The sequence below is a fragment of the Candoia aspera genome, chromosome 17 (assembly GCF_035149785.1).
Source record: "Candoia aspera isolate rCanAsp1 chromosome 17, rCanAsp1.hap2, whole genome shotgun sequence".
NCBI classification, from domain to species: Eukaryota; Metazoa; Chordata; class Lepidosauria; order Squamata; family Boidae; genus Candoia; species Candoia aspera.
The window spans coordinates 7,211,527-7,229,140 of NC_086169.1; the positions used below are offsets into that span (position 1 = coordinate 7,211,527).

At 46.3% G+C, this 17,614-nt stretch overlaps 1 protein-coding gene across 1 annotated transcript in view; it reads right to left on the minus strand.

Moving 5' to 3' along the window:
- Positions 1-17,614, minus strand: part of MAP3K11 (mitogen-activated protein kinase kinase kinase 11) — a 30,241-nt gene that overhangs the window by 2,272 nt on the left and 10,355 nt on the right. The window contains exons 2-9 of the mRNA XM_063316872.1: positions 14,391-14,571; positions 12,096-12,244; positions 9,031-9,206; positions 8,028-8,268; positions 4,949-5,062; positions 3,026-3,152; positions 2,541-2,632; positions 106-471 (exon numbers count right to left, since the gene is read on the minus strand). Of these exons, the coding sequence (XP_063172942.1) occupies positions 106-471; positions 2,541-2,632; positions 3,026-3,152; positions 4,949-5,062; positions 8,028-8,268; positions 9,031-9,206; positions 12,096-12,244; positions 14,391-14,571 (1,446 nt within the window). The remainder of the gene's footprint in view (positions 1-105; positions 472-2,540; positions 2,633-3,025; positions 3,153-4,948; positions 5,063-8,027; positions 8,269-9,030; positions 9,207-12,095; positions 12,245-14,390; positions 14,572-17,614) is intronic.

The following is a 17,614-nucleotide window of genomic DNA, read 5'->3' on the forward strand; positions in this document are numbered from 1 at the left end:
CAGCATGGTTAGCTTCAGGGAGAAGGCGCTGTGCCAAGGCAGAAAGGGGGCAATTACTGCCCCTGCTCCCTGCCAGGTCACCTCAGCAGCCCTGCAACCACTCACCCCATTTTTGGGTTTTCGCGCCCCGGCCTTCCCCGAGGCATGGGACTCTGGGCGACTCCTGTGTCCAGAGGGGTGGCAAGGCGGTCCTGTTGCCTCCTGAGGCCAGATCAATCAGGAGATCCGTGGCAGGGTCCTCCTTGCAGGGCTCCACTTGCAGGGCAGGGGTGGGATCTCTTCGGGGAGACAGCTTCCTATAGGCTGGCCCCTCCACCACCCCCTCCAGAGAGGGGGTCGGCAACTCTCGGCCCAGGCCGAGCAGCGCAAGCAATGCAGAGCCCCGGAGCAGGGCCCGCTGGATGAGTCGGGGGCCACTCAGCCTTTCTGGCGTTGGATCCTCGGTTTCTGCAGAGTCGACGGGAACATTGCCTGGAAGGGTGAGACAGGAAGAAAAAGTTAAGCTGTAACTTGGCAAGCTTTTACACCCAGGTTGGAGAGTTCCACATTGTCATTGGCCTAACGATTGGGGTCTGTCTATTTCCCTAAAGTATTTAACCTCGCTCTTCAGGCTGAAGGGCTTCCAGAATGACAAAAAAGAACAGGCTGCTCTTTTTACCGTCTAACAAAAGCACAGCATAAAAGGAAAGGCGAAGGGGAGGGAAAAGGAAAGAAAAAGAGAAAGAGAGAACGGGTCAACTCCATCAGTGAGTGGCGCTAATTTTTGCCTTAGAATGGAGCCCTGGTTGAAGTAAATGCCATGGTATAATAACTTAAAATGACTGTGGAGGCACTTTCCAGGTTTATATGTCTATTTAGGAAGTAATATTGAGACACTGAGTTATTGAGACACTGAGTTAACTCTGGTTTATGGCAGAAAGCAAATGGTTCGGTGCGCATGACATTGCACGCCTCCCCAATAATCGAACTAAATTATAGTTTATGTAGTGTGATTTTTGAACCCACATAATATTCTACCTTTATAGGATTATAGCACCTTGTACAGAGTGCTATAGGACAGCCTTTCTCAACCTTGGCGACTTTAAGATAGGTGGACTTCAACTCCCGGAATTCCCCAGCCTTCATGGCTGGCTGAGGAATTCTGGGAGTTGGAGTCCACCTATCTTAAAATTGCCAAGGTTGAGAAAGGCTGCTATAGAACCTGTTTGGGGACTTACATCCCGATAAGGGACAGACAACTGCAGGCCTTAGTCCCTGCTAAAACTTTGCACCCAGTCCCTGGTGGTTCTTGTCCATGCTGCTTTCAAGGGTTTCCAAATACGCAAATCAGCATGTCACAATTGTCAGAAAATTAAACCAGTAACAAAGAGAAAAGCTGATCCTGTGTACTGCTGGGTTCATAAGAAATGTGAAACTTGCATTAATAAAACCTGTGACTGGATTTGCATGCCATACTTAACCCAGTTCATTAATGAACGAGTCGATGCATTAATACGTTGCACGAACCTTGGTTAGTTTTAATATGGGATAATTTTATATGTGTGAGTGTGTGCAGCTTTAGTCTCTGGGTGAACCCAAAAAGTTTGGTTAACTTCTGCTCTGATTCAGGGTATCTCAACCAGGGTTCTGTGGCACCCTCGGGTTCCATGAGAGGTCACTAGGGGTTGCCTGGGAGATCACAATTTATTTAAAAAATTATTTCAATTTCGGGCGTCACATTCAAGAGGTAAGTTTCGTTCTTTATTTTCAGTTTAAGAACACTGTTCATGCACATAGACAGGCCTGCCCATGAAACAAATGCAATAATGTTGTAACTTCTGGCCTAGATTGGAGCTTGAATGGGCAGGGGTTCCCTGAGGCCTGAAAAATATTTCAAGGGTTCCTCCGGGGTCAGAAAGTTGAGAAAGGGTGCTCTAACGATCGGGTCAAAGCCAAGATCAGCACCAAGGGAACCTAGAGCATTGGTGACTTTATACAAAACATGATGCCCAAGCTAAAACAAACGTAACACAGAACCACAGTGGGTGAATTTAATAACTAAGTTCAACAGACTGTGTGAACCCAGCCTGTAAATTACTGTAAACTACAGGACGGAACCAAATTACATAAAACTTCAACGTTACGTCCCCTTCTCCCATTAGGTGGAGTCTGAATGCAAAGATCAAAATTTTAGTTTGGACTTCAACTAATCAGGGGCCAAGACCGTTGCTCTGGATGCCGTCCAAATCATTGAAAATCAGCTGTGGAATGTTATGTTCTCAGCTGATGCCGGTGAAATTATGCAAGTGATGGAAACTGATGCCATTGGCAGCCGTTCCATCGATTTGCACCCTTCCCAAGAATGAGTCCGTGAAATCAAGGCTTTACTGCGTAGTCTGATCTAGAATGTGGGGTTAATCCACGCAGGCTGAACTCGGTTGCTTCTTAACCAGGGTGGTGAGGTTGAATCAGGATCGACACCAAATCAGACTTCCTCATTAAGAAAGATATTCCAGAGTAATGGCAATCAAACAGGTCAGAAGGAGGAAGAAGAGACTCACCGTTCTGGCTGGACTGGGAATGGGGCTGCGAGAGAACAGGGGACCCGCCCGGTTCTATGTACCACGTCGTCTCTTCCTGGCGCGATCTTCTCCTGTGTGCGTGGGAGAAACTAGGATCGGGTGACAATTCAGAAACGGGTTGCATAGGGAAGTCACCGAATCCACCAAACCTGGCATGCTGGCTGGGGAATTGTGGGAGTTTAAGTCCACCCCTCTTAAAGCACGCTGGCTGGGGAATTCTGGAGAAACACTGCTTTAACTAACAAGAAGTCCATCCCACCCACATCTTAAAGTTGCTGAGGTTGAGAAACACTGCTTTAACTAACAAGAAAATAATAACTTTACTGTTGTGGGACAAAAAAGTCACAAGATGGGGATAGGATGCCCCCCACCATCCTCTAAACTGAGCCCCAGTGAAGACTCATAATTGGGAGAAGGTGGCTGCACTGACCAATGGCGATGGGGGTGGGATGGATGCTCTCTACCTGCCATTCTGTGTACTGCTCTCCCACATTTTAGGGGAGCCAGGGCTCTTGGTATGGCCGTTCCAGGTCTCATCTCCCCGACGGGGCGGCTGACGGTTCCAGTTCTGATCATTCTCACTCGGCTCCACTGCGGGGTGCGGGGTGGGGAGAAAGAAACGGGCAAGCATTGGCATACAAAGTTTAATGGCATAGAATATAGTACTACCCACAATGGAGGAATGGTTGGTGAGGATGAAACTTGCAGAGATGGCTAACTGAGGTCAGAGATGGCTGACTTCTTTGATTAGGGCAGTGTTTCTCAACCTTGGCAACTTTAAGATGGGTGGACTCCAACTCCCAGAATTCCCTAGCCAGCAACGCCATCAGTCCCCCCATCTTAAAGTTGCCAAGGTCGAGAAACACTGGATTAGAGAAAAGACAGCATCTACATTTATTGCTGTCTGGAAACCCCTTATCAACTTTTTGCATGAAACAGAAAAGAATGCACTTGTGACTTGTGGTTTTCATGATTAGAAAACATTAGATAATAGAAAAAAGAGCTTTTTTTTTTAACCATAGCGCAAGAGATAATTCTTGTATTTGCTGCAAAGGAAATTGGAAGCTTCTTCCATTTCTTTTTATCTTTTCTTTTTGTACCTTAATTTTTCATTTCTTCTCTTTCTTTACTTTTGTATTAGTTTTTGTCTCCTTTTTAAAACTTTTCATATAGAAAAAGGCGTAGAGTCGCCTGCTCCTTCCGCTTAGGAGCAGAAGCATTGCCAACACCGCTCTGCAAACGGCTTAAAAAGCTTAAGTGCGATCCAGGGTTCCTCGAGGCCTCGCAGGAGGACAGCCGTGTTAGTCTGCTGCAGCTGAAAATCAGGAGTGGTCTGCTAGCAACTTCTATTAAAATTTTATTAAATTTTAGTTTAATAAAATTTTATTAGAGAGAGAAGTTTTAGGGGCCCACAGCTCGCTCCATCAAATGCAAGAGCAGATAATGCAACTGAGCACCATCTCTCCCAGATTGGGGCCCGGCAGCCAGGGAGCACTCACCCTTTAATCGAACCGGCACACTTGTGCACATTTTTACTAGGCGTGTTCATTGACTGAGTTATAAAAGACACCCCGGAACATCTCTGGAGAGGCACAGATAATTCAAGAGGCGTGAACTGGGGACATTCATGTTTCAGTGCCTCCTGAACTGTTTCCAAATGAGACTTACTTCTCAGGTAGCTAAAAAGGCTAAAGGTTCTCAAAACAACACGGGGGTGCAAAAGCCCCCCCACTTCCCAGCCCCTCCTCTGTATTTATTTATTTTATTCATTCAGTTTATATAGCTGCCCATCTCAGACCAGTGACTCCGGGTGGCTAACAAGAATAGTAAGAGCAGCCAAGGCTTCTGCTGCCCAAAACATGCATAAATAGCTGCCTTCCTTGAAGGAGATCATTACAGGTAGCCTTCGCTTAATGACCATTCATTTAGTGACGGTTCAGACTTACAATGGAACTAAACCCAACTTGTGACCGGTCTTCACACTTATGACCGTTGAAGTGTCCCCATGATTACAATTTATGTGCTTGGCATCCGGTTCACATTTATGACCATCGCCGCATCGGTGATTATGCGATTGCCATTTTCGACCTTCCTGGATGGCTTCTGGCAAGCAAAATCAACGGGGAACCATGTGATTCGCTTAACGACCACGTGGTTTGCTTAACAACCATCTCAAAAAAGGTAAAATCAGGTCAGATTCGCTTAATGACCGCTTCACTTAGCAACTGAAATTCCAGTCCCAATTGTGGTCATTAAGCAAGGACTACCTATAGCTGGAATTCTTCGGAACCTCCTCCTTTTCCTCTAATAAGCATCACCATCCCAGCTTGCTGAGAGATGTTGTGGGGACTAACTAAGCTGTACAGAGGGAAATCCATGCCACTCACGTTGGATAGCTCGAAATCGTGGGAACGTCGGGGAGCCACCAGCTCCCACATCAAAGATATCCTTCCTTTTGTCCAGCCCGGGGGACGCTTGAACCGTGATACGATGCTTAAAATCTGAAAAAAGGGAGGAAAAAGTTGAAAACCACATTTAAGCTGATCAAGGTCAAGTCAGACCTCCACCCATCCAGCTGTGCGTTAATCCCAGTTAGGAACTTTTGCCATTTTGAAAAAGAGAAACTGTTAAAAAAAACACTGTTAAAATGAGCTGAACAGAACGACCGTGGAAGTTTAAAGCATGATGTAAAAGCATTTAAGTAGCAGTTAGGGGTCGGAGGAAAAAAAGAACCAAAGAAGGGGCTGTTTGCGTGCTTTTTCTTATAGGCACAAAAAAAAATTCTCTCCATCTTTAAAATGTATTTATTTATTTATTTTCATTTTTCTTAATTGTTATTTTAAATCTCCTCTGTTGAATTCTCTCCTCCAAGTAAAACTTACGCAACAGCAATGATAATAATATTAGTGGGTTTTTTTTAAAATCAGTAACAACATAGATGAGTTAGGTAGGTAAAGGTAAAGGTTTCCCTTGACATTAAGTCCAGTCGTGTCCGACTCTAGGGGGTGGTGCTCATCTCCGTTTCAAAGCCGAAGAGCCGGCGTTTGTCCAAAGACACTTCCTCCGTGGTCATGTGGCTGGCATGACTACATGGAACGCCGTTACCTGCCCGCCGAAGCGGTACCTATTAATCTACTCACATTTGCATGTTTTCGAACTGCTAGGTTGGCAGGAGCTGGGACTAGCAACGGGAGCTCAGCCCGTCACGTGGATTCGAACCGCCAACCTTCCGATCGGCAAGCTCAGCAGTTCAGCGGTTTAACCCGCAGCGCCACTGCGTCCCTGACGGACATTGCTAGGTATTTAGTTTTTATTTCAATTTATTATAGCAGCCCAACTTGAAAGGACCATGAGCAGCATAAACCCCACACACAAAAAAGCAGATAAAACCTAAAACCACACAGCCTGGAGTAAAATTATCTAAGAATGATACAAATCAAACAAAACAAAACAGGGATCCCCAAAATACAACAATACTTTAATTGCAACATAATTATATATATGTATTCTCTTCCTTTCCCCTTTTTCGCCTTTGTTTTTTTCCTGAATGCTTTTTCCTTTATTAATAAAAATAAAAAAAACGTTATTGGGAAAACAGACACACTTCTGTAACTTCGAGTTTGTGAGAACCCAAATTATTTTTCTGTTGATCGTGGAGGGCAATTTGGCAAATGCAGGCAGGCAAAGTGTGCTTGGTTAAGCAAGTGGGATGAAAACAAGAAAAAAATTAATCGGTCTACAAATGCTGCCTTTCTTGTCCCAAACTTTGGCCTTGCAGCTCCTTGTTAGTTGTTTTATCCTTTAAGAATCCACCTGGCTTTTAGCAGGGATGTCCATTTGATTGATTGATTGATTGATTGATTGATTGGCTGATAGATCGATTATGTATCATCAGGTTGTTGACACTTAGTGACCACATAATAACCAGAAGAGGGGATGTTTTCTGCTCAAATGCTCCAATTAGAGAATTCCTTCCCTGACCAGTTAATAATAATAATAATAATTTATTAAATAATTTATCAATGACTCTGGGCAGTTAACAGTTGGAACTGAGTCAAGTTAACGAAAGATCTACCTGGTTGGCTGGGGTGAACTTATGCAGCTGGGTGAGTCCCTGTGCACTTCTGCGCTTGCCAGGATTCTGTGGTGTGATTGTCCCTTTGGGAATTTTGCCTGCTTTTAACTTGGGAAATTTAGAAAGATTTTTCTCATATTTTTGGAATGCCCGTGGTTCCAAACTTTGGAATTCTGCCTGGTTTTGTCCCATGGGGGATTTGGGGCACTTTGACTGGTTGGTTTTATTGGACCCTGTTTCCAAGCTGATTTTAATTTTTCTTCAAATGTGAATAATACACAGGAACTTGGGGCTAGCATTCCCAGGGTTGTTCTTCAGGGAGCAAATGAATTTGGAGGGGCGCCATTTTCAATTGCCCCCAGACTGAATATGGTCTCTTGGCAGGTGACTGCACCACATTTATTTCCCAGGATCCCTGAGTGCACCACATTTATTTCCCAGGATTCTTGGGTGCACATTTATTTCCCAGGATCTCTGACTGTACCCCATTTATTTCCTAGGATCCCTGGGTGCACATTTATTTCCCAGGAGCCCTGAGTGCACCACATTTATTTCCCAGGATCCCTGAGTGCACCGCATGCATTTCCCAGGATTCTTGGGTGCACATTTATTTCCCAGGATCTCTGACTGTACCCTATTTATTTCCTAGGATCCCTGGGTGCACATTTATTTCCCAGGATCTCTGACTGTACCCTATTTATTTCCTAGGATCCCTGGGTGCACATTTATTTCCCAGGATCCCTGAGTGCACCACATTTATTTCCCAGGATTCTTGGGTGTACATTTATTTCCCAGGATCTCTGACTGTACCCCATTTATTTCCTAGGATCCCTGGGTGCACATTTATTTCCCAGGAGCCCTGAGTGCACCACATTTATTTCCCAGGATCCCTGAGTGCACCGCATGCATTTCCCAGGATTCTTGGGTGCACATTTATTTCCCAGGATCTCTGACTGTACCCCACTTATTTCCTAGGATCCCTGGGTGCACATTTATTTCCCAGGAGCCCTGAGTGCACCACATTTATTTCCCAGGATCCCTGAGTGCACCGCATGCATTTCCCAGGATTCTTGGGTGCACATTTATTTCCCAGGATCTCTGACTGTACCCCATTTATTTCCTAGGATCCCTGGGTGCACATTTATTTCCCAGGATCTCTGACTGTACCCCACTTATTTCCTAGGATCCCTGGATGCACATTTATTTCCCAGGGTCCCTGAGTGCACCACATGCATTTCCCAGGATCCCCGAGAACGCTGGTCCACTGCAAACGGACACGAATGCCAGGACCTGCCTTTGCCAATGAAATCCACAGCACCGAAAGGGCGCTCGGAGGCAGCAATGTGGGATGTGGCCCACCTGGGACCTGGATGCCCCCCTGCCCTTCCTACCCAGCGGCATGCTGATGCGCTCGCCGTCCCGGCCCTTGAGCTTGTTCCGCTTGAACGTGCCCTTCCGCTTCTTCACGTGGGGCCGGTCCCGGTTCATCTGCTGGATCAGGAGGCTCAGCTCGCGCTCAAAGACCTCCAGCTCCCACTGGGCCAGCTCGTGTTCCCGCTGGCGCAGGAACTCCTCCTGGGACTTCTGCTTCAGAGCGGCCTGCTTCAGCTCTTCCTCGCGGCTCAGCAGCTCCTGGGGGGAAGTAGGTCCCGGAGGCAACGTTTCAGCGTGATCCCGCGACACCCCTCAAAGTCTTGAGGGAGACCTCCCTCCCTCCCCCCCAAAATCGTGCAGAAAATCTTTCAGTTTTGCAAGGCTGCAGAATGGAACGACGCACCTGCCAAGGTTCACGATGCTTGTGGCAATGCCAGCCCTCCAAGGTAGGCCAGGTCGAGAGACAGACACTGCAGTGATTCCAGCAATGCTGCTGGGTAGTCCTCACTTAACGACCACAATGGGGACTGGAGTTTCAGTTGCTAAGCAGTCACTAAGCAAATCCGACCCAATTTTATGACCTTTTTTCGGCAGTCATTAAGCAAATCACCACAGGCATTAAGCAGACCACATGGTCGTTAAGTGAATCATGCGTTTCCCCATTGATTTTGCTTGCCAGAAGCCGGCCAGGAAGGTCAAAAATGGCGATCACATGACCACGGGATGCTGCGACGGTCATAAATGCGAACTGTTTGCCAAGCGCCCAAACTGTGATCACATGACCATGGGGTTGCTGCAACGGTCATAAGTGTGAGGACCGGTTGTAAGTCACTTTTCCCAGCACCATCGCTAAGTCTGAACCATCACTAAATGAATGGTTGTTAAGTGAGGACTACCTGTTTGGTTCCTCTTTAGCCAAAAGCAAAACATTCACAATTTATATCCACGCACCGCAACGGTGCCCTAGATCTGAGCCCTTTTTGGAAACGGCCCCCTGGGCCTTTCCCCTCTGGTCCTCACCTTCTCTTTTGCGCGCAGCTCATCAAACATGTCCTGGATCTCCACTTTCCAGTCGTCTTGCATGGAGTGGAAAGATTCCTGGGGCAGTTCGTGCAGCACCTGAGTTTCTAGGACTGTCAGCTGGGCTAGGATGGAGGCAAAGCTGGGGCGTGCATGGGGGTCCTGTTGCCAGCACTCTAGTGGGGCCAGCATGGAAGGGGCCGAGGAGGGAAACAAAAGGTAGAGAGGTCAAACTACTGCAGTTGGGAACCAGCTGTCCCATGGACACTGTGCAACTTTGAGGCGCTGGACCTGTTTGCGATTAATCCCATGCCCAGGAATGTGCTAGGAGCTGTACGTAAGATAGGGACCATGTTATCCCTCAGAAAGAGCTTGAAAGGTTACAGAAAAGAGGATGGAGACTATTGCAGTGGGAACGACCTTGGGATTCGGAGCAGAGACACTGCCCAGGGAACGGTCAGATAAGAGGCGGCTTAGCCCTCGGCTGCATAATGGGTGGAGAAAGAAGCTCAGAAGGGACCCTCCCTAGTTTTCTGGGCTGTAAAGAAGATGCGGGGAGAATTGGACTTTCAGATTTGCAAGATTCTATTAACGCAGACTTACAATAAAATAGAATTAGCTCATCTGGTCGTGTTTCCTGTCTGGTTTACCCTGCAAGGCCGACAACTAGCTTCCAGTACCACAAGATGCAGTGCCACCAGCTTGGCTGGCTTCAAAAGAGGGTTGGGCCAATTCTTGGAAGTCACAGGGATCAGGGGCTGTTTTAGCCTTGAGGGCAGCGGGACGGCCCCTGACGGCCATCTGCTGGGAGAGGAGTGGCATCCTCGGGCAGTTGGTTGGCCACCGGGAGAACAGTGCTGGACTGGATGGGACAGGGCTCCGCTCCAGCAGCTGATGGTCTTAATAGGCGGCCAGCAGAGGAGAGATGCAACTGAGGAAAGACCTGGACCTTTACTGGAGCAGAAGTGGTCAGCTGGAGCACCAGCCCTTCCAGCAGGATTCGCTTGCTCAGGCAACTGAATGAGTTGGTAACAAGTCTTGCAAGGATGATCTTATGACAGGCTTTCTCAACCTTAGCAAGTTTAAGATGGGTGGACTCCGACTCCCAGAATTCCCCAGCCAGGCTTTAGAGGGAGGAAGATTACAAAGCTACATTCGGGGGCCACAGAACAAAATAAGAGCAGCAATAAAATACTTCTATTAAGGAAAGAAATAAAATGCACCCTGTCTTTAAGTAGTTTGATTCCCAAAGGATTAAATGAGGGTACTCAATACTTATGATCAATTTAATTCCTGCGCATCACAATTTTGTCTGATCCTCTCTTCTTCCCTCCTCCCCTTCCTATTTCATGGAATTTCATGGAAATAGGGAGGCAGACACATTCTATTGGTGGTTTTTTTTAGCTGATCTTTTTTTCCCCCCCAGCCAGATATATTCAGTTCTTCTTCCTTTAAGAACAGAACTTTGTATTCAAAAAGAAAGGAAATTATTAACGTGACAAGTTAAAGCAGTTGTTCTTTTTGTACGAAGCTGCTAATGGCTAATGACTGTTTTATGTTTTAACCAGCTTACATAGGTAAGGTGGATAATATGTTTTCCAATGATCTTTTTATTTTGTTTTCAGCAATCAAGTAAATAGGAAAAAGGTTATCAGAGATTAGTTACATTATAAGTATGTATGTAAAAGCAAAAAAAATGATCGAAAAAGATGACTCAATTATCTGTTTTTAAATCAGGATTTATTATCTGATCTTTTCCTTCTCAAGTCAATAACCACCTAATTGCTGGGAGTTGGGCAGCATATAAATTATTATTATTATTTATATTTCTCATTAGCACAAAGGGGGTTTTATACGAATTCCACATTATTATTCTTTGTTTTAGCACTTTTCAGAAAAATCTCAATTTTATAAAAATTAGGATCTTTTGTGCTATTGTTCTTTTCTTACATAATGAATAGCACAACATTCATTTCATTTATTAATTTGAGCAGTTTGATGTTTAAAAAAAAAAGGTTAGGGAGTTTGTTTCACACTGTTTTGCAATGTTCTTGATACAGGGTTTTCTCTCAAATGTTCAGGCTTTTACATATAAAAATAACATGCTGATTACTTCTTATTTATTTATTTCCAATCAAGGCCCATCAAAATAAATTAATTTTAAAAAAATTCAAAAGCAACGACCAAATACAACGAGGAAAGTGTGACAGTCAGATAAAACCTAAAAAAAATCAAAACTTAAAAACCAGAGAAAGGGGAAAAAATGAGTAAAATTCAGAAAAACGGGATAAAACAAAAAATCAAATAGAAATAGAGTAAAATAGGAATGCAATAAAAGAAAGGAGAAAGGAAAGGCTTCATAATGCCATCGCTGTAATAAAACATACAATAAAATAGAAATAAAACAGGAATGCAATAAAAGAAGAGAGGGGGAAAAAAAAGACTTTGTAATTAATGTCTTTGCTCCAAGAATAGGGTATCTTCTGCCTTCTTACCAAAATCACTGCAGATGATTTCCAAATCATCTCCTTAGCAAAATCACTGCAGATTTTGGTATGAAGGTAAGAATGTTGGCAAGAGCTTAGCAACTCCATTGGCAGAGAAAAAAAATATGCTCCCTAGCAGCCCAAATGTTTTATTTATCGGCTTCCCGTCCTAGCTCTTTCCTCAAATGAGTATCAATTGCAGGAGATACTCCGTGTGTACTCCAGTCATTTCCTAAACCTGTCCTGTACCCTCCAGGTGGAATGGCTGGGGATGATGGGCAGTCCAGCCCCTTCTGGATGGTACCATATTGGGAACGGCGCTGTAAGCCTAAATTTCAACAGGGGAAAAGAAGCATTTTAAACAGACTATCTGTTCTATTCTGGCAGAGCTGTGGCAGAAATCCCCAAATCCAGCCTCTGGGGCAGTGTTTCTCAACCTTGGGAACTTTAAGGTGTGTGGACTTCAACTCCCAGAATTCCCCAGCCAGCCATGCTGGCTGGGGAATTCTGGGAGTTGAAGTCCACACACCTTAAAGTTCCCAAGGTTGAGAAACACTGTTCTGGGGTGTTTTATCTTACCTGTCATCAAACGCGCGAAGGGTTCTGGGCAGGTGGATGGTATCGGAAGCGTCAGTTTGTTCACGGCAACCCCATAAGCCACTGCCAGCCCATCGATTCCCCGATACGGAACTTCGCCGGTGAGCAGTTCCCAAAGCAGCACTCCGTAACTGGAAGAACAAGGAACAGGGGGAGGCTGCTAAATTCCAGGGTAACGAAGACTCGACTTGGCTGCTCCCCCGCTTGCGCAGAAGTGGCCCGTTCTGTGCAATTTGTTGTGACACCAGAAGCCACGGGGGTGAAGCTGGAATTGATCGATCTGAGGACTGGCAAGGTTCACAATGTCGCCAGGGCTATGCCCACTTACTTTAATTCCCCCAGTGCCTTCAAAGCATTCAAAAGCTGCCAGTCTAACAGGGGTGCAGAATGCAGAACCCCAAAACGGCTTCCACAATAAGACTTGAATTGAATAGTAGAAGACAACTGCAATTGCCTTGATGATAAAAATAGATTTTGGGGTTATACGCTCATTCACCATCTTCTGAGTACATGACATAAAGGCATGGTTATACCCTTGGAAGGAATTGAACCCAGACCTTCCCTACATGCTAAATGTATTGGTTCTTCTGTCTTACACAGGTAGTCCTCACTTAACAACCACAATTGGGACCGGAATTTCAGTTGCTAAGCAAAGCAGTCATTAAGTGAATCCAACCTGATTTCACATTTTGCGGTGGTCGTTAAGCGAACCACATGGTCATTAAGCGAACCATGTGATTCCCCATTGATTTTGCTTGCCAGAAGCTGGCTGGGAAAATCAGAACCGGCAATCACATGACCACAGGATGCTGTGACAGTCATAAATGTGAACCGGTTGCCAAATGCCCAAATCATCATCATGTGACTGTGAGGATGCTGTGACGATCGTAAGTGTAAGTCAGTTTTTCCAGCACTGTTGTAAGTCTGAACCATCAGTAAATGAATGGTTGTTAAGCGAGGACTATCTGTCAGCCTGAGATGGTTGTCCTGCATCTTCAGACAGAGCCATATTTCCCTGGCTAATTTTACAGTTTGCTGGCTTGGTGTAAGATGCTTAGATTTATTTATTTTATTCATTAAGTTTAGATGAGGTTGAAATCATGTTGGGTGCTTTGTGATCGAGCAGATTGTGGGAACCTAACCCTTGTTCTTAGCAAGCTGTAGGAGGCAGGCCATCTTGTTAAAACTGACAATGGTTTATTTGTTTGACCACTGTGAACACAGCCACCGTGTTTTGTTAATCCAGGTTTAAGAACTGGGATAGTGTGGGAATCTTGGAAACTCCCATTGCCAGCAAGAGAGAAATGAGCAAAGAGGTCCTTGGGGGGAAGGAGAAGACACTGTGCTCATTTTAAGACCCTAGGTGTTGGGGGGCAAATAAAAACCTCCCTTTTTCAAGCATTGTGGACCCAAATTTCTAGATCAGGGGCTCTCAACTTGAGATTCATAGACACCTTGAGGGGTCCACAGATAGATTTCTCTCGTCCATGAACTTGGATAAGAAATTACAGTGTGATTTTCACTAACCTCTAGCTGAAATTTAGCTTTTGAATAATAAAAAAAAGCATTAAAGAGGTTGATGGGCAATAAATGTACGCCACCAAGTCACTGGTTGCCTCCAGACTGCAAAAATGTTTCGCTTCAACCCATCTCCCTATCTAAAATGATTATATTGATTAATAAAGAAGCACATAGATTGCATAGGTGTTCTTTTTAAATAAGCTGATAACAATATCTGAGCATCATTGGCTTCCTTTACAATACAGGTAGTCCTCATTTAGCAACCACAGTTGGGGCTGGAAGCGTGTTCACTAAGTGAAACAGTCACTGAGTGAAACCGCAACAGTGCTTACAGTCTTCCTTCAGCTTTCCTTTGCTTTACAGACCTGCAAAGGTCATAAATGCGAGGATTGGTTGAAAGGTTACTTTTTCATCACTGTCGTAACTGCGAACGATCACTAAACGAGGCAGTCGCTAAACGAGGACTACCGATATGACCGATAGCTATGTATTTTATTTGATGCATTTAAATACATTTTTCACCACACTGTCAAAGGACTCTGTGGCCAAAAAAGGTGACAAATCCCTGTCCTTGATCCATCTGGAGCAGTGTTTCTCAACCTTGGCAACTTTAAGACGGGTGGACTTCAGCTCCCAGAATTCCCCAGCCAGCATGGCTGGCTGGGGAATTCTGGAAGCTGAAGTCCACCCGTCTTAAAGTTGCCAAGGTTGAGAAACACTGATCTGGAGGGACTTCATTCTCTCTTCCCACTTTACCTCCAAATGTCACTACCCCGGGAAAAAGTGGAGTTTTTGATGACTTCCGGCGCCATCCAGGCATAAGTCCCGGCTGCACTCATCTTGGTGGTTTTGTGCCATTCCCGGGCCAGCCCAAAATCGGTGATCTTTAGGGTCTTCCCGCCGACCTCGCCGTCATCCACGCATTCACTCAGCAGAACTGTGGAAGGAAAAACATGAAGGTTTCAGACAACCCCAGAGATAGGCAAGCCTTGTTTTTTAACAGCCAGGCCTGGAATCCCTTCCCTGTCATTCCTTCTAAGTTGTCTACTAACTAGGCGTCCAAAGGTAGCCTTTCTTTCCAGCTGTTCATTTGGATGTTGGGACTTATCTTATCTCACCTTACCTTATCTTATTTATTTTTCAAATCTTGCCACCGCCCAACTCCCCCCAAGAAGATTCCCAGCAATGAATGTCAAGAGCGGATGATGCACCAGCCAATACTTGTCTAGGCTGGCAAGTAAGTGGCACAGCTTTCGATGCACCCAGCACATGGGCACAGTAATGGGGTGGTGGTGGTAGCTGCATCTGAAAAGGATTTATTCATTCATTCATTCCTCGGAATTTATACTACCGCCCCTCTCCCCCCAAAGAGGGACTCTGAGTAGATTGGGAGACCTTGGATGGAATCTTCACTTGGTCAGAGGCCTGCTAGGGCACAGATGTAATGGGATGTGGGAAAGGCCTTGGGAGACGGGGCCAAGAGACACTGCCTGGGGAACGGTGAGATAAGAGGCGGCTTAGCCCTCGGCTGCATAATGGGAGGAGAAAGAGGCTCAGAAGGGACCCTCCCTAGTTTCTCGGGCTGTAAAGGAGACGGGGGGTGGGCGGAGAATTGGACTTTCAGACTTCCAAGATTCTGTCAATGTAGCCTTACAATAAAGCAGAATTGTCTGATCGGGCTTTGATTCCTGTCTAGCTTGCCCTGCGAAGCTGACAGCAGCCCAACACCCTCTCTTGGGCTAGACTACCTCTCTGGGCTGTTGTGAGTCCTCATGGGTGTGCAGGAAAGAGAGGGAGAGAGAAATAATTTGAAGTGGGAGATAATGAATTTTGTTTAGATTGTGTTCACACAGCACATCTCAGCTGGTTATTGAATTACAGGTAGTCCTCGACTTACAACTGTTCATTTAACAACGGCTGAAAGTTATGACAGCCTCAGAAAGAGCTTTACGATCTGTACTCGCACTTAACAACTGTCATACTGCCCCCATGGTCATGTGATTACATTTCAGGTGCTTGGCAACCAGCTCACATTTACGACCAGTTGCAGCATCCTGCAGTCACATGATTGCGATTTGCTACTTTTTTTGCTGGTTTCCAGTAAACAATGGCAAAAACATCCACTGGGGAAGCTGGATTCACTTAACGACCATTGTAAAAATGGTCGTAAAATCAGATCCGGTCACATGGTGAGTCAACTTACGACCGCAATGACTTATGACAGAAACTCTGGTCCTAATTGTGATCATAAGTGTAATCCATTTTGTGGGTGTTGCCCAATACGTTGAACCATATGAAACTAAGTTAACTAAAGTTTAAGAAATAACAATACAGGTTCAAACCCACTAAGCACAGCAGGTCATATGAATGCAGCCATCACGTCTTTCACCAAACCGGCTAAATGGGTTGTGTGAATGCAGCCTCGGACCTCTTTTTCCCTTTCAAGCACGGCTCCAACCCAGCTCTGTTTTCTCTTGTTTTTTTGCATTTGGCCAGGCTTGGCTCAGTCTCAATAAATTCCCTGGGAAGCCACCCTCGGTAGCAATTTCTCAGGGCTGGGAAGGTTTCCTACGTTGGCCAGTTTAGTCACAATGCCACGCTTCCTCTGCATTCTTGGCACACAGATGGCAGAAACTGCCAAGCCGGGGCAGTAGGAAACTCACTCTTTGCATTCTTAAACTGGGGCTTGAGCTCAGCATTACATCCCAAAGATTGCAGAAGCTGACTCTCGCCAGGTTGGGATACTGTGTGGGCCGGATTAAGCCCAGAGGCCACAGCTGCCCACCCCTGTCCTAACAAGTAGGCAGACCCAAAAGCCCAGGCTGAACTGAACTGCCACATTCTCAACCAATATGGTTTGGCTTCCCCGCTTATCTCATCCCCTCCATGTGGATTCCTTTTCAATTGGTACTCTTTCATGTGACTAGTCCTCACATTTAAGAGCAGCCCTCCCTGCCTATGGTTGACATTGTTTGCCTTAATTGGCCAGCCAAACACACAAATAAATAAATACATCTCTATCTCCTTCTCTGCAGGAACAAATAAACAGAGCCCGGGCTGAAGCAGAGTAAAGCAACTTTGCTCCTCAACTCCAGTAGGGGAGCAAGTCTCAAGGGGTCAAAGCAGAGGCACTCTGCACGTGATCAGAGGCACTGCGGCTCCTAATCTGGATGCTCCCCAAACCAGCAGGTAGCAGAAAGACCCTTGAATCCTCGATCGAAATTCCAGACTGAGCGTTCCACGCTGCTCGGATCTCCCCTGCAGCAGTCGGGCTCCGTTCCCACAACCTGTAGGCGACTCAGACATTTCTCGGGGAGGCGGTGTCACCAGGCTCTCCATTGTGTCTGGGGCCGGCAGGAGAATCGGCCTATTGTTCTGCCAGGGCGTGGAGGGGGTGGGCCACGCGGGCCAAGGGTGCTCCTTGCAGAAGAGCCGGGGGCAGGCCCCCGCCCAGCCGTTTCGCCAGTTGGTCTTTGACTTTTCCCTTCCCTGCCGGCCCTCCCCATGCACAGAGGAAGCCGGAGAAAAAGCTGGCAGAAAACAAGTTGGAGGAAGTCCACAGATCCCCCCCCCCCCTGCAAGCCGGCCATTGTTTCAGAGGCCGGTGAGCGGCTCCGTTTGTCCTCCCCCTGGAAAGGTCTCCCTGTGCCTTTGGGGAACATCGCGCTACCCCCTAAATGGCACCATCGGCACAAAACCCCAACTCACCCGCTTCCCGCTCAGGCCAAGTCCTCTTCTAAAAAAGAAATGAAACCCAGCACCCTGGAGCATGGGCAGAGCGCCCCACCTGCCTGCAGTGGATTGTTTCCTGACCTCCCCACCCCCAGCACAAAATGCTGTTCCTGTTAGGAGGAAGAGATTGCAGAAATGGGGAGAACCCAGGCCATTTAAGAGGGAGCGCGCCCCTGGGTGAGTTTTTACGGCCAGGATGTGAAGGTGAAAAAGAATGGAAGACCCAAATCTGCCTGGATCGTGGTTGC